The following is a 14835-nucleotide window of genomic DNA, read 5'->3' as shown; positions in this document are numbered from 1 at the left end:
AGGGCCGGGTCACTCGGGCGGTGCGGCGCGATCCGAGCAACATCTAAGCCATTTCAATATGGCTTATAGCAATTTATTGCAATTACAGGTCCAAACGTGCAACCTAAACACAGGAAAGATTGCAATGCATTCCACCATGCCTTGAGGGAAGAGTGGTAAACTGGAAAACGAGGATCATAGTAAATAGTAGTCGTTCGTTACCATCTTTCCTTGATCAAGATTGGCCCGCCTGATTAATTTAGTCATTGCAAAACTTCACTGACTTGGCAGCATAAAATTCATTCAACATGCAAATCAAGGACAGAGAGGAGAAAGGAACATGTGTTAGGATGTTGGCATTTTCTTCTTTTCCATTTCACTGTAAATTATGGCTTCAAAGGACCGTAAAAATATATGATGTAGCCTACACCACCTTTGATGGGTAACAATAGTAATACAAACCAGCCTCATTACAAATTGGGGCCTTCTCTTATGCATTTCAAAAAGGATTTAAAAAGAAAATGATATTTTAAAAAAGAAAAGATTACATGGGACCACAAAACCGTCTATGTTTACGAATACCCATTTGCTGTTTTCTGCGATTTCCTCCGAAAACTGGTTAGACTACAGTGCGGGCAAATGTACTCTAGCCCATCCGTTTTCGCATAGTCCTGCAGCATAGAAAATCAATGAGCCTGACATGTAACTAAAAAATTTCAAGTCGTTTCAGCCTCTCCGGCCTGTTGGGGGCATATGCTGGCCAACCCATCTGCATCACTACTTGGGGACCCATTCGATATCGACCTTGACTGAGCCAACCAACTGATCAAGGTGTACCGTAAAGGTAATGGTGGCCATAACGGCCACCACGATTACCATTACGATACAGGCCATAATGGTCTCTTTTAAAAAATAATAAATAATAAATAAATAAAACCTGTATCCAGGCTGTGACAGGGCTGATACAGGTCATTTATTCCATAACAGCCGTTATGTAATGGCCAATTCGGCCCCATTACGGCACATCATGTAACTGATAGGCCACCTCATGGAGGACCAAAAAGTAAAAAAAGATTGCCGCCATTGGCCATTCCTGACCACACGACCTGTGGGGCGTGCCCTGTACAGTTAACACTAGACTTTTGTTGATCATCCAAAATGGCTGATAGATCACAAAGTTAAGCGGGTGTTTGGATTGTAAGTTACTTAAGATAAGCTACTTATGCCTTAAGTAGCTTATCATGATTTCTACTTATTAAACTGAAGTAATTAACTTTAAATTTTTTATTTTTTATTTTAAAAGTTACTTATAATTGATCATAAACCAAACTTACTTATCTACCGCTGTAAGTAGAAAAAGTTACTTATTTGGTGGTATCCACACGGGCCTTTCGAGACCCTCCAATTTTTGCAATTTTTTTGCCATGGCTCATCCAAGAGGTGGTCCGGTAATTACAGGGATACGGACACCATTTAATGAATGCCACTAAATCCACTGTTTTATTCCAATTCAGCATTATTTAGGGACTGAATGTCAGATAAAGAGAGGAAGAGATGGCAGAGATTTGTGTACCTTGAATGCGCCAAGACCCTGCCGTCTATCACAACCAAAGTGGGCCCACTCCCCGCATATGCCACAATTCACCCAATCGCCAGCAGCACTACTGTTGATAGGTTCCCAGCCTCCCAATGATCAGTAACTACTCCGAAAAAGGGATATGACAGGAAAGATTAGAAAAGAAACAAGATAAGAATGAGATTAAGACCTGTGACAGAGTAAGCAGCACTCTCCATCAACGTCGTCGTGTGCTAATTCGTACTCCAAGAGATACGTTTCATAGTGCCTTTTTAATGTATTCCCAACACCCTGCAGCAATTATCACAGAAGAAGGTGAGGGATTGAAGAAGTGCCAGTCAGAAAATGTAATATCCAAAACAGCTGTCGAGAAGAATTCCGCTTAATAAATTTACTGCATTTAATGGCCAACACTGGAACGGGACAGCCAAAATTTCTGAATAGGCCAAGCCAGACAGGTCCAGCCCGACCTGTTCAAAACCCGGGCCAACCCATCAACAGCCGGATTTGATAAGGTTGTTTGCTTAAATATGCTTTGTTCATTTGCTTTTTTAGTACTTTTTCACTGCTTTTCAGCAATACACAAATCCAGCTAGTCAGTCCTGCTCATTGGGTGGCTGCCTGTGAGTTGGGAGTAGCAGCCTTTTTTTCTTTTTTTCTTTTTTAACGAGTTCATGTTCATGATGGGTCCCATCTACTGTAGGGCTCATATATCACATAAGAGCTCTTCCTCAATCTCTAGTGTTTATGTACCAATTGATTACATCTAAGCGAGCACATGGACAGATGTGTGCACGGGAGGCAAGGACTTACAGTCATTCTGTTGGCCATCGTGTGGTTGCGCATCTTCGAGAAAACCTGTCCTTTCCAATTGATGCCATTCCCAACATGAAACCCTCCACGAGAAACCACCTGAAATAGATAAAGACATGAATGGTTATGATCTCACATTGGAGGAATGAGATTCTTCCAAGAGAACCGTATATAAAAATAGGGTATGGTTCACATCGGCGAGCCTTGCCCAATCATTCAACCAAACAAGAAAGGCGAATGGCTTACCTCTCTATATAGATTGTACAGGTCCAGACGCTTCGCATTGAGTATTGCGTCTGGGAATTCGGCCAGCCCGCCTTGAGGGATAAGCCGGTTATGCCCACGAAGGATTAGAAACTGCATGACATCCCTCAGAAATTCCTCCTGCAATGGAAATATATAACAAAGAAAAGGGATACCCAGGTATGAAAACATGGCATGGGCAAAAATGACAGTTTATAAAAGAAACTCAGAACAAACCAGACTCATTTTAACCAAAACCCCAGACATGGTCGAGAATTGATTCACGTGGAGAATAGTCAGTCGACTCACCAGGAGTCAGCTGAGATTCATATATACCTTAATAAAAATTGTGCTATGAACTTATAATGGGTTTCTTTTGGAACAAATGAACTCTTCTCTAAGAGTGAGTTTGGTTGATATCATTATATTTGGTGCAACCAAACGAACCTAAAAAGAAAGTCTCTCTTTTTACCCTTTAATAATCACCAATTTTAACTTGTGTAGCATTTACATTTTGAGATAATAAATGATCTGCTGCTCCCAGGGCACATGTATAGTGCCTCTAGTTGCATAGTGGGTCATGAATTGTCCAATCAATAAATCCTTGATCCAAACCATCTGATCAATGGCTTACACAATGGATGGCCAAAATTTTTATGGAAAATAGGTCCAAATGAACATTTTGAACCATCTATTTGATGGGGCCTTACCATTGATTGCTTGTAGTTCTAAAGAATCACTTTGACAGGACATTCCTAACCACCCTATCCATGGCTCAGGAAACAAATGGATATATTAAAGACAGCAGACTTTCAGATTGATAGGATCATATGATCAGCGTGATTTTTTGCATGGTGTCCCGAGAAGTCTGGGCTGTCTCTATTGGACACTCCAGATCAATTGATCAAACTGTCCAAACATCTCTATGCAACTAGGAGCACTATCACTTGGCTCTACAGAGCCCTGAACCTTTCCAGATTCAATTCTTATAAATAGGCAAACAGACTAACAAGTCGAGCCAACCAAACTGAACAAAGAAGCAGAGACAGATTGCTTGGCTTTCAAACTGCAGTGAACATTTTCAAACTGCACATGAAGGCAGTAACAGAACAACTTACTTCTGAACAAACTTGAATCGGACTCCGACCACACCCATGTTTCTTCAGCGGCAGTGGATTCAAAGAAATAATCTGCTGAGCCTGAAAAGAACTTGACATTGATTTTCGATGTGTGGTGGGAGGTGGGGGCACGTGATTGTGCTTCGTGGAGGGAACGATCGGCAAGCTAGCCTTTGCCTGGTTCGCATCATACATGTTGGCTTCCGATATTCCCAAAAACGGCAGCATTTTGTGTTGCCGTGTGTGAGGAACAGGCCTCATGGCAGCTACCTTCAATTTCAGTCTAACGGGTACCAACGGCATGCGAGCCCGTTCTATCAATTCAGTTTCCTTAATGTCCTCATGTTCTACATTTGGATTCCTCACTCCGTTCTTGTCCACCATATCACTACTTGTGACACATCTTGTTTCTTGGCACGGCTCTGGCCTTTTTCTGCTAGGAGCAGGTGGCTTAAACCAGCTCGGCAGACTACAGAGAACCGTGTCTTTCAGATGCGGGTCTTTTGCTTGCCTTGTACAAAAGAAAAGAAGGCGTTCAGCATCCTCTTTCTCGAAAGCAGCAACAGTCAATCCCTGAATGCTGGCAATGCCGAGCGTAACCAAGCTACGGTAGGAGACTTCAGGCGCAAGCTGCCTCAAAACCTGTAATGGCAGGCATATGAAGACATACAGCAATCACAAGTCACAACATGGGTTCAAGCAAATGCTGGAAATGAAACCAAGATCAACGTGGTCAAAAAAGCTAAAACTTCTCAAGACCTGGTACAGCCAAAACCTGGGTCAATTAATAGGGAGTAACTTGGACTTCCATAGAGAGGAATTATACAATGTTCAATCAAGCAACTGCTCAGGTGCGTGCGTGTGTGTGTGTGTGTGTGTCGCATGTTACAGCAAGATGGTCCTGCCTGTATCAGTCATGGGTCAAACAAAAATAAATTTATTTCTTCTAACCAATCATTGTATATGCCGCTTTTTTTGTAAAAACCCAAGGAAAATCGATCAACTACACCAAGAAACACAAAAGAGACTCGACAGAATAACAGTTTGGCAAGGGAAAGAAACCTGTGCAGCCCATGTCGGAACCTTCATGCAAACTTCGAATATGGTGGCCCCACATGCTATTGAAGCGGATTTCCGAGGCTCAGAAAAAGAGGGTTTGCCTTCCTCACAGTTAGGCACTGCATGCACTAACTGGCTCTTCTCAATTACTTCGTTCTTTATATGACATTCCAAAAGCTGTCCATCAATGGAAAACAACTCGATAAGCAGAGCTTGAAAGTCTCCTAGGAGGAAACAACTTTATCATCTAAATACATCAAACAAAAATACAATATTTGAGTATCCCAATAGACTACACATATTGTGCCCATCTATCTATGATGCAAGCTGTTCATATGATGGTTGCTATGGTGGACGGTGGATACCCCAGAAGTCCACCCGTGGAAGATCCTATCTGATTTGAGCTGATTTTTAATGTGAGCCATTGGTTGTAATTGTCCATATCCAACAGATGGTCAGGTTCATCTGATAGGTGAAATATTATGGCATCACATGTAAAATGGTGCCCACCAGATGAAAGCTTGAGTTACACGAAGGTGGCCTCAGTTGTGTCATTGACGGGTCACATAATTGGCATTCCTCTAGATCGAGCATCATATGATACCTCACACATCATATTTACCTGATCATCAAAGCACGTTTGTGCGCTACCCGATACTAAAAGCGATATGTGAGCCGAACTACAAGTCGAGATATCACATCGCATTGTCACAACCCCCCGAGAAAATGTTCCGGCTTGAAGAGGCGGAGGAGCAGCACTGTCATACATTCCCATACCATCAGATCAAGGCACTGTGATTTGTTAAGAAGAAGGTACAAAACATCATCGTCATCATGATCTAAGCATTATCCCAACTAATTGAAATCAGCAAAAGGGGAGGTAACCCATCCTAGTACTACTATTGCAGCAAAACACCATTCCTAGAAATCATAAAAATTATATGGAAATTTCTCTTGGAGATGTCAGTTGCATCTACACGCAACCACAGCTTGAAAATCGATTGATCCCTAACCATTACATGGATGTTCAACCATGTAAAAACTGCCATAATAAAATTAATGGAATGGTTGAGAGAGATGGAGACAGTATAAAACATGAACACCAAACTCTAATAATCTATTTAATTAGAGTTTGTAACTATGGTTCGTAATAGCACCTAATAATCTAATAAATTATTTCAAGATGACAATGGACTAAACTTTTTCAAGGGCCCCATTAGATGAATGACTCATAAAAATACAAAATCGTACTCTCCACTGCAGTAGTTGCTTCACAATCGCAGCCATAGAAAGTCGATAGTGACAACAACGACCACAATTCAAGGTGTATCAGTAGTGCTGCTCATACTGATTTTGGACGTGGCGGTGGCAGCGGAGGCCATGGTGGGGCTGCTGCCATAGACGGTTGATGGCAGTGAGGACCACACAGTCCTAGCAGGCGGGGCAATAACAATAGTGCCACTCATATTGATTTTGGTGGTGGAGGTGACGGCAAGGAGAGGCTAGCAATGATGATGCTGATGAAGAACCAGACGATAACCCAAATCAATTCATGGATTAAGATTGATTTTTATGTAGACTACGTTAACGCAAGTCATGTAAATGTTGTGTGGTCCCATGTGCTTATTAACTGATTTGTGTAAATTTGGGTTTGAACTTACTAATCTAAGTTGTGTAAAGGTATCAAAATTTGTAATAATTGTTTTTTGGTCTCATTTTCATAATTTTTCTGACTTCTTATGATTTTTTTTCTTAATTTTTATTTGCAAAGTAAGGTTTTAGTAGCCTTCTGTATTGGTTCCACGGCTTGCCGAGTTTCAAACAAATCATACCACTTGGTTACAATAATACAAGTCGGTTTCAAACCTGAGACAGTCAGGGACCAAAACAGGTATTTCAAAACATGATTCTAACTGCCCAACTGTGCCCTCATAAGTTTGGACCAGCAGTTCTAATTGTCCTTTTCATCAGGCGGCTACTATCATTTCATATGGTTGATAGATATTGGACATGTTAATGAATCAGACCGCAAAACAACCGGCTCCATGCCACTGTTACTTTTTCTTTCTTTCTTTTTCTTTTTTCCTTTGTGCAGGGCCTCGATGGATGGCCCAGGTCAAATGGCCCGTTATGGCCCAGTTATCTATTTTATTTGATAACTTATATAAGTTGAGCAAATTAGCAGCTTATCTGATGGTTGGAATGTTTGCTATTCAAATATTAGTATTGGGTTCAACCTTTGAAGGACGCAGTTAAAATTGTTTTATTTTTATTTTTACAAATACAGATGTCCCCAGAACTGAACAGGTTTTAAGGTGACCTGGCCCATTTTGGTGGCCTAACTGGTCCGAACAGGTTTTACCCCCCAGTCCTGACTGAGTTTTAAAGCATCAATAATAACACAGCTGGCAGCAATAATGAAAGAAAATGCATGCATCTCCTTCTCGATGTAGTTACTCAGAAATAATAATAATAATAATAATAGCTAAAAGAACTACAATATCATCCCAGTTCATGACATCTATGCAACCAAAAACTGAGAAATAAGTTCTGACATACCTGACACGATTATGAAGCTTACTCCCCCGTATCTGGAGAAACAGCACAAGGTAAGTCAAAACAGCAAAAACTTGCAGCTTTGCTTTGCAAAGATGAAAAATCAAATAGGACATTTTTAATATAGGCTGGGCTCAGGTGGTACCAGGCAGATGCGGGGCCCACATGATGGATGAAGACCATCCAATCCATCCATCAGATGTGTCATCTCATATTATACTCTCAGGTGCTAAAAATTATCCTGATCCAACACTCTTTAAGTAGGCCACAAAATGGTGAACAATGTGAGAAGGAACACCCAGCCTTGATTTACACCGGGGCCCATCTGAATTTAAAACAATCTGTTTTTCAGCCTAATCCAGATCAGATGAAGTTTTGAACAGCACACTGCACAGTGAGCCCTCTACAAAAATGATGTGTGGATATTCCCTCTCAATGTGTTCCTTGTTGTGCGGTCCACCTGATTCATGGATCACTCTGATTTTAGGGTCATGGAGGGAACATGCCTTGATGCATATTATGTACTTGTTAGACTTTATGAATGTAGCACATAGGTACAGCATCTGCCTGGTACCACCGTAGCTTATGGTGGTGCTTATACCACTAGAGCGCACCACTTGTAATATAACTAGGAGTGTCAATGGGTCAGGCTCGGGCCTAAAAATTCAGAATTTGATAGGCCCGGCTCGACAGCCTGGCCCGAAACAGTTCAAAATCAGGGCCAAGACCAACACTGGGCCCAAACCGTTGACAGCCCTAAATATAACCAATTGTGATGAACGGCTGGAATCCATTTCTAAGGCAACCTGAGGGATGTAAAGTCATGGGATAATAATCTCTTTATGGCTAGTAAAGATAAATTGGCAAAAGAATGTAGAGAGGTTATTTATTAAAAGGTACTTTAAAGAGGAATGTATATGAACTGAACAAGACAAAAAAGAAGAAGTAATGGACATTAAGCACGGGCACGCCAAACATCATGATACTTACTTCAATGTTCAAGAGAGCATTGAGGCCATCTTCCAAAGAACCCAACAAGCATGCATCCTGGAAAGAAGTCATTTTATTAAGCATGAATCTAGATAATGACTCACCCATTTACTAGAGAGCAACTAAGTGAGTTTTTCCAAGGCCACACATCTCACGTATGCACCCCCCCCCCAATAAAAAAAAAAAACAAAGGCCACATGGGTATGTTGAATTGGAAGGTTTTTTTTTTGTCTTTTAAACCATTTCATAATTTTCATACACAGGTGAACCACCTGATAAGTAGTTCAGCATGATTCTTGGGCTACCTCATCTAAATGATGGGCAAACCTAATGAACAGCCTGTATGTCCCAAAACATGCCGTGTTGGCACATGTAGCTGCTTAGTAAAGGGACACGTAGGCTTAGCAAAAAATCTGTTTAGGGGCCGACAAACAACAAGAAAGAAGAATAACATAACAACGAGGAAAAAAAAAAGATGATGAAGAAAAAAAAAGGTGCCTACTTACCAAGGTGCATGGCTCTCCACAAACAAGAAATCTCATGCTCACATCATCATCATATATTTTTATTGCCGGAGCATTCGGTGAGCCTTCTTCTTCCTCCTCCACTTCATTCTCAGGTGGCACAATATTAATCTTTGGAGGCTCCCCAAGCAGGCGGGGCCCAAGCTTACCACTAACTTTTTGACAGTTGGATGGCGAGACATGGTTGTTTCGCACACAGTAGAGCCTAAATGATGCATGCGCAAGTTGAAATGCATCCCATGTATGGCTGCATGAGCTGCCCAACCACAGAATAGCCGACCATGAGATCATGAGAGGTCAGTTTTCTTTGCTAACAGGGGGGGAAAAAGTGAATAACAATACCTCTGAACAACTGACAACAATGCTTGGCGAAAATGGCAAGCTGCGTAACATGAAAATGCATTCTTCCAATATATAACATAAGGAACTCCCTGCCAATAGGACAAAAAAAAAAAAAAAAATCGACCCGGCATGTTTTTTAAAAGATGAGAAACATAAAATACAATACCCTAAAAAAATGGATTTTTAGAAGGAGATGCCGTTCAAGTGACACTGGTACTACCCTAAGCTCATATGAAGGTAGCAAGCAGATGCAGGGCCCACAAGCTGTATGAAGGCCACTAACCCTTTAAGCAGATGCCTCACCTTATAGGACCACCGGGTGTCAAACATCAGCCTGACCAATGCTAATTTACATGGGAACATGTGAGAGGGTATTCACATGCTTAATTTAAACGGGGCCCACATGAATATCGAAACAGCCAGATTTTTAACTCGACACCTTCATGCAGATCAGGTGAAGGATCGAAACGGCATGGATTTCATATACAGAACACAGTGGGCCCTCCATGAAAATCAAAGGTGGGCATTCCCTCCCAACTTGTTCTTCCCTGTGGTGTGGCCCACCTGTTTCACAGATCAGATTGATTTTAGGAACCTTAGAGTAACATGCAGTGACTAATCCGATGGGTGGGTTCTATTTTATGCATGCATCATGTGGGCCCCAAATCTACCCAGTACCACCATAGCTTACGGTGGTACAGGTACCACTGGAGCATGCCCTTTTAGAAAGGAAAAAGAGATTAAAAGAATAATAACAACCTTTGAGTGAAGTGCCTCTGCCAATTTTTCGCCATTTGGAGTCTCCAAATAAACCTGCACCCAAATTTCACAATACCTTTGTAATAACCATGAGTTGATGCATATTCCAGACTCTATTCAAACAAAGGGAATGAAACCCATCGCCAACAGTACTTATCAGCCTATCAAAAAGTATGGAGAATCTCCCCACATGCACTACTGTGGACCTCATTAAAGAAGAGAAATTTTTGGACGTATGAAGAAAAATTCAACAGAAAAACCATAAATTCCATGATCTTGCGGTCATCAGTGAGAAAGGAACAACTCAAAGAATGCTCTTTTATTAAAATGCGTGTCTACACCAAAAAGAAAACAAACAAGGCCGAACAGCCTAGTGGAACAAAGCACCAGTCTTAAAAGACATAATACAACCAGCACATGCTATAAAATCCATTTTTTGCCCTATTAAAGACAGCCCTCTAGCCAAGCATCGCTTACAAAAGCATCCATCATTTATTTCTGCCCGGATGCCTAGAAACTGCAAAGAAGATCACGCCGCCACAACTTCCACCCCTTATGGCCCACATCACCACCATGCCAAAAGAAAAACATCTTGCTAATTCATCTAGCATCACCAAGTGCTTGTCAATAAATAGTGGCCAGTGACTAAATATAGGGAACAGAAGAGGGAAGCAATCACGAAATGGATCATTGAGACTCCTCCAATGTTCTTCTTTGGGCCACGAGACGATTGACATCCTCATTCCTCCCTTGGAGACTGCCAAGCATTTTTTGAAATCATAAAGTCCACTAAATGCTGTTCATGCATTATGGGAATAAGTCACTTGTAGTTTGTCAATCCCACTCCTATACATGGTACATGACCGACCATGACATTGCACTTTGGCTGTGTTGAACACTCATTTTTCGGTGACAGAAGTCTGATCTATCCAAGAAAATTGGGACTATCCTTCAAATGTTCAAGTGCTTCAGAGTGCTGTCACTTACATGTTCTTTGTATGTGAATTTGAAGAGAACTTTGAGAGTTGTAGATTATATATCAGTGGCATCTGATTCAGGATGTATAAGTTGTAACTTCTTTGTACGTATGTGAATCTGTTTTCCAAATAAAATGCTAGAAGAAATCTCCATTTTGCAATCTTTGTGTAATCAATGACAAGAAGAACGTAAGAATGTTTAGTCGTAGAAACAAAGGAACTAACAGCATTCGGCAATTTTGACAAGCAGAAAACATTCCACAAAGTATCAATCACATCAAAGGAAGTTTTCAAAGGAGAGAATAGCAATTCAAACACAGTGACAATTGCAGTTCTTAATGGAGTGAATTGCAATTCAAACAACAACACAGTTCTTAATAGAGTGAATTGCAATTCAAACAATGGAAAGGTGAATTCGTATTCTTATAGCACACTTAAAGACGGTAAATGGCTTACTGTGGTTGGCAATGTGGAACCAAAAAGCCCACTTATAGCTTCCACAGAAGACAAGTCGACGTCCCCCCACATCAGAGGCCCAATCTCTTCCTCATTTAGAAGCTGCTCTCCTTGTAAGTACACAAAATTTGGCTCCGACGATTCCAAAGCATGCTTAAATTCATCAGTCGTCGGATTTGTAAGAGTTTGAACCTGTGGTTGAACAAAAAGGGGAAATTCTGGAGTTGAAACCCACACAATTCAACAGAAAAACAACAAACACAATTTTGTGAAACAAGAAAACTTCAGAGTAGAATTAGAAAAACCTCGAGGCGGCCTGAAGAAACGAGCTCCGGAAAGGGATACAATGGCCGACCATCCCCAACCTTCAGCTTCTGATTATCAGCAACCTTTCTGCAGAAAACCGCTAGGAGACAGCAAGTCTGTCGCGGAGGAACTTGGGCATGAAACATTGTTTATAAATTACACATGACACTGAAACCACAGCTGCAGGGAAATGAAAATTTCTCCAAGGCTGCCGTCCTCAACACAAAATCAAAACCCCATTAAAAATATGGCCCTTTCCAACCCAAAATCAAACCACAGCGTCAGAAACTAAATCAAACCCGAAATCAGCCTTTCCAACCCAATCTCACAAATCTAGAACCCACCAAGCCAAAGAGAAAAAACCCAACAAAACCGTCTCCTCTGTTTCCAAATCCAACCCCAAAAAATCCCCCCAAATCGAGAAAACCCCACCAAAACAGATCACGAAATCAGCAAAAACCACCGTCCCACACGAAAGGAAGGCGAAACCCCCAACACGAGAAATCCTCAGAAAATCAACGACCTAGCTAAGAAAACCACGAAAAACCGCCGACCCACATCACAAATCCCAGAAAAATCAACACCCCAGATTCCAAAACCACGAAAACCCACTGACCCAGATGCCAAAACCAAACAAAACCGCCCACCCAAATGCCAAAACCTACAAAAACCAACGACCCAGATGCCAAAACCTACAAAAATCAACGACCCAGATGCCAAAACCACGAAAAATCAACGACCCAGATGAGAAAACCACCCATCCAAGGCCCCCAAAATCCCTAAAAAAGAGAGAACGAGCGAGCGAGAGAGAGAGAGAGAGAGAGAGAGAGAGGACTTAATAAAGCAGTGTAGAAAGAGATGGATGGAAAGAAAAGAAAGAAACCCTAAAAAAACACCCCACCCTCCTTGAAAAATCACATAAAACGAAAGGACACTTCTATATATAATAATTAAAAAAAAATCCAAATTAAAATCGAAATTCAATTCCGCGCATGTGTCAGTGCCTACCCAAACGCGTCCAAGTCAAAACCAAACAAAACACAATCGAGAGAGAGAGAGAGAGAGAGAGAGAGAGAGAGTCTCTTTTGAGATTCGAAAAGGTTGGATTTTTATGGTGCGGGGATTTCGAAATTTTTCGATTTCAAAATTGGGTTTTCTTGATTTTGGTTGGTCGCTGTTTTGGATTTTTTTTTTTCTTCTTTTTTTTAGCTTTTTTTCGTTTCCTAACGCGATTCGATTTCATGACTGCTGTTCGTTTGATTTTCTTCTTTTGTTTTTTCTTTTTTTTCCCCTCATTGCTTGAAACTCTCTCTAGATTTCTTACGTAACTCCTGTGTTAGTTTGCACCATGTTCAAAAGTGGTGGTGACTCATCTTTCTCACATTTCCCACTTACGCACATCTATCCAGACCGTCCAAGTTGTGAAGCATGTCTTGGCATGTCTTGGATGGAGCATACCTCTAAAATAAGTCCGATCAAGTGATCCTAACCGTACGATTAATGACTAAGTAAAATAATAAGTGACCCTAATTCAAAGTAAGAAAATGGATGGTTGATGTAGTCTTCTCACTGCAATTTTTTTGTCATTCTCCATCACAGTTAGATCGTCGATTTGGACGGTTGGGATTTCCGTACAACTATACCGTCTTCACAGTGCATGTTTGGAGATTCATCACCATTTTAAATGGTGCGTAACTAACACTGGAGTTAATGCCTTTAATTTTTTAAGATCTTTCTATAAGATTCTCTCAGGTTATGAACTTACGGTGCTCGGGCCGAGAGATTCACAGTACGATTAGGATTTTAGTTTTTTAATAAGTGGGGCCCATAGATTATCAGTGGTCCAAAAAAGCCGATGGACTCAGTGGCCCATGCACCTAAAAAGGCCCAGGTTGGAATTTTGTTGGTTGGATATGTAACGGTTGTTGCACTTCATTCCTAACCGTTCATTTTACTAGTCACCTCCTGAAAGGTGCAGGATTCTTCATCCGTGAGATTTAGGATATATAGACAATACATTGGTGAGCCCCACAAAATCAACGGTTTGGATTACTGAGAAATGGGACTTCCTTGGACAAATTGAAAACATGAACTGAACTGCATGATCTCCCGCCCGAGCATTGGACCATACCTTTCGCTCTCTGTTGCTGTAAATTTCATCTCGTTTTATAGAGTAAAAATTGTATTAAAACCGGAAAAAGAGACTCGCGGGAATGAAATGATTAAGAGAGTTGCCACGCAAGTGACAACTTCAAACTCGTATTTAAGATCGGGACCGTTCATCATGTAGTTTCGTCCAAAATAAACCTATGATTTCTTTTGACTTAGGAAAAAATGAGAATATTAGCAGAATTTTTCAAGAGATAATATTTATCGTTATATACGGCCCATTTGATGGTTTTTAGGGCTTTTAATCGATATTTATACTTAGAAACTATGTCCCACCAAAATGGATGGATCAGATCTCTTGATAGTTTCCAGGTTGGCGCGTGTGATTCGTGAAACCTTCTACATCTCACTCGCGCGAGTACCGTTCGATTTTAGGAAAAGAGGGCTGGTTGGTCTTGGGTCCGTACTCACCAGCTAACGGAGCTGGAAAAAGGCCGGAAGTAGGTCGTTAGTTATGATCCGCCGATGTTGCTGTGACCGGACGATCTAGACCGTCCAATCGGTGTCAGGGATTCTATAAATATATTAATTAATAAAAAGGAGTGGGACAGAAAGAGGGAAGGGAGGGGAGAAGATTAGGTGTGACTCGGCTAAAATCTTATATCCACGCCGTCCATGAATTTTTCCAGCTCATTTGAGGATGTAGTCCAAAAAACGAAGCATATTCAAATCTCAAGTGGACCACACACAAGGGAATGAAATCCCACCATTAAAAACTTCTTGGGCCACAAAAGTTTTGGATCAAGATGATATTTATATTTTCCCTTCATCAAAGTCCGTGTGACCTCATCAACGGTTTGGACGGTAAATAAATATTAAGGTGGGTCTCAGGAAGCTCCTAACGGTGGACGTTCAATGAACATTGTTTCCTATTCTGTGGTCCACCTGAGATATGGACATGCTTTATTTTTGGGACCATCTCTTAAAACAATATGGAAAAACTGATGGACGGTGTGGATATAAAACAC

General features: G+C 41.1%; 1 protein-coding gene across 2 annotated transcripts; it reads right to left on the bottom strand.

Moving 5' to 3' along the window:
• Positions 1-320: 320 nt before the first annotated feature.
• On the bottom strand, positions 321-12977 carry LOC131251779 (AT-rich interactive domain-containing protein 4). Of its 2 annotated transcripts, XM_058252721.1 has the most exons (16): positions 12391-12977; positions 11698-12359; positions 11393-11584; positions 9960-10013; positions 9201-9289; positions 8841-9114; positions 8335-8391; positions 7348-7379; positions 5411-5546; positions 4792-4965; positions 3730-4371; positions 2615-2752; positions 2369-2467; positions 1746-1846; positions 1553-1643; positions 321-650 (listed from the first exon to the last, which is right to left on the bottom strand). In XM_058252721.1, exons 2-16 carry the CDS (start codon positions 11842-11844, stop codon positions 552-554), a joined length of 2325 nt encoding a protein of 774 aa, XP_058108704.1. In that variant the 5' UTR covers positions 11845-12359; positions 12391-12977; the 3' UTR covers positions 321-551. The 2 variants fall into 2 exon arrangements, with proteins under 2 accessions (XP_058108704.1, XP_058108703.1); XM_058252720.1 differs by having other exon boundaries at positions 11698-12977.
• Between the last annotated feature and the right edge of the window lie 1858 nt (positions 12978-14835).

The sequence above is a fragment of the Magnolia sinica genome, chromosome 7 (assembly GCF_029962835.1).
Source record: "Magnolia sinica isolate HGM2019 chromosome 7, MsV1, whole genome shotgun sequence".
Classification (NCBI taxonomy): Eukaryota; Viridiplantae; Streptophyta; class Magnoliopsida; order Magnoliales; family Magnoliaceae; genus Magnolia; species Magnolia sinica.
Note: the sequence above shows the minus strand (reverse complement) of the source record. Positions and strands in the feature narration are given on the sequence as shown.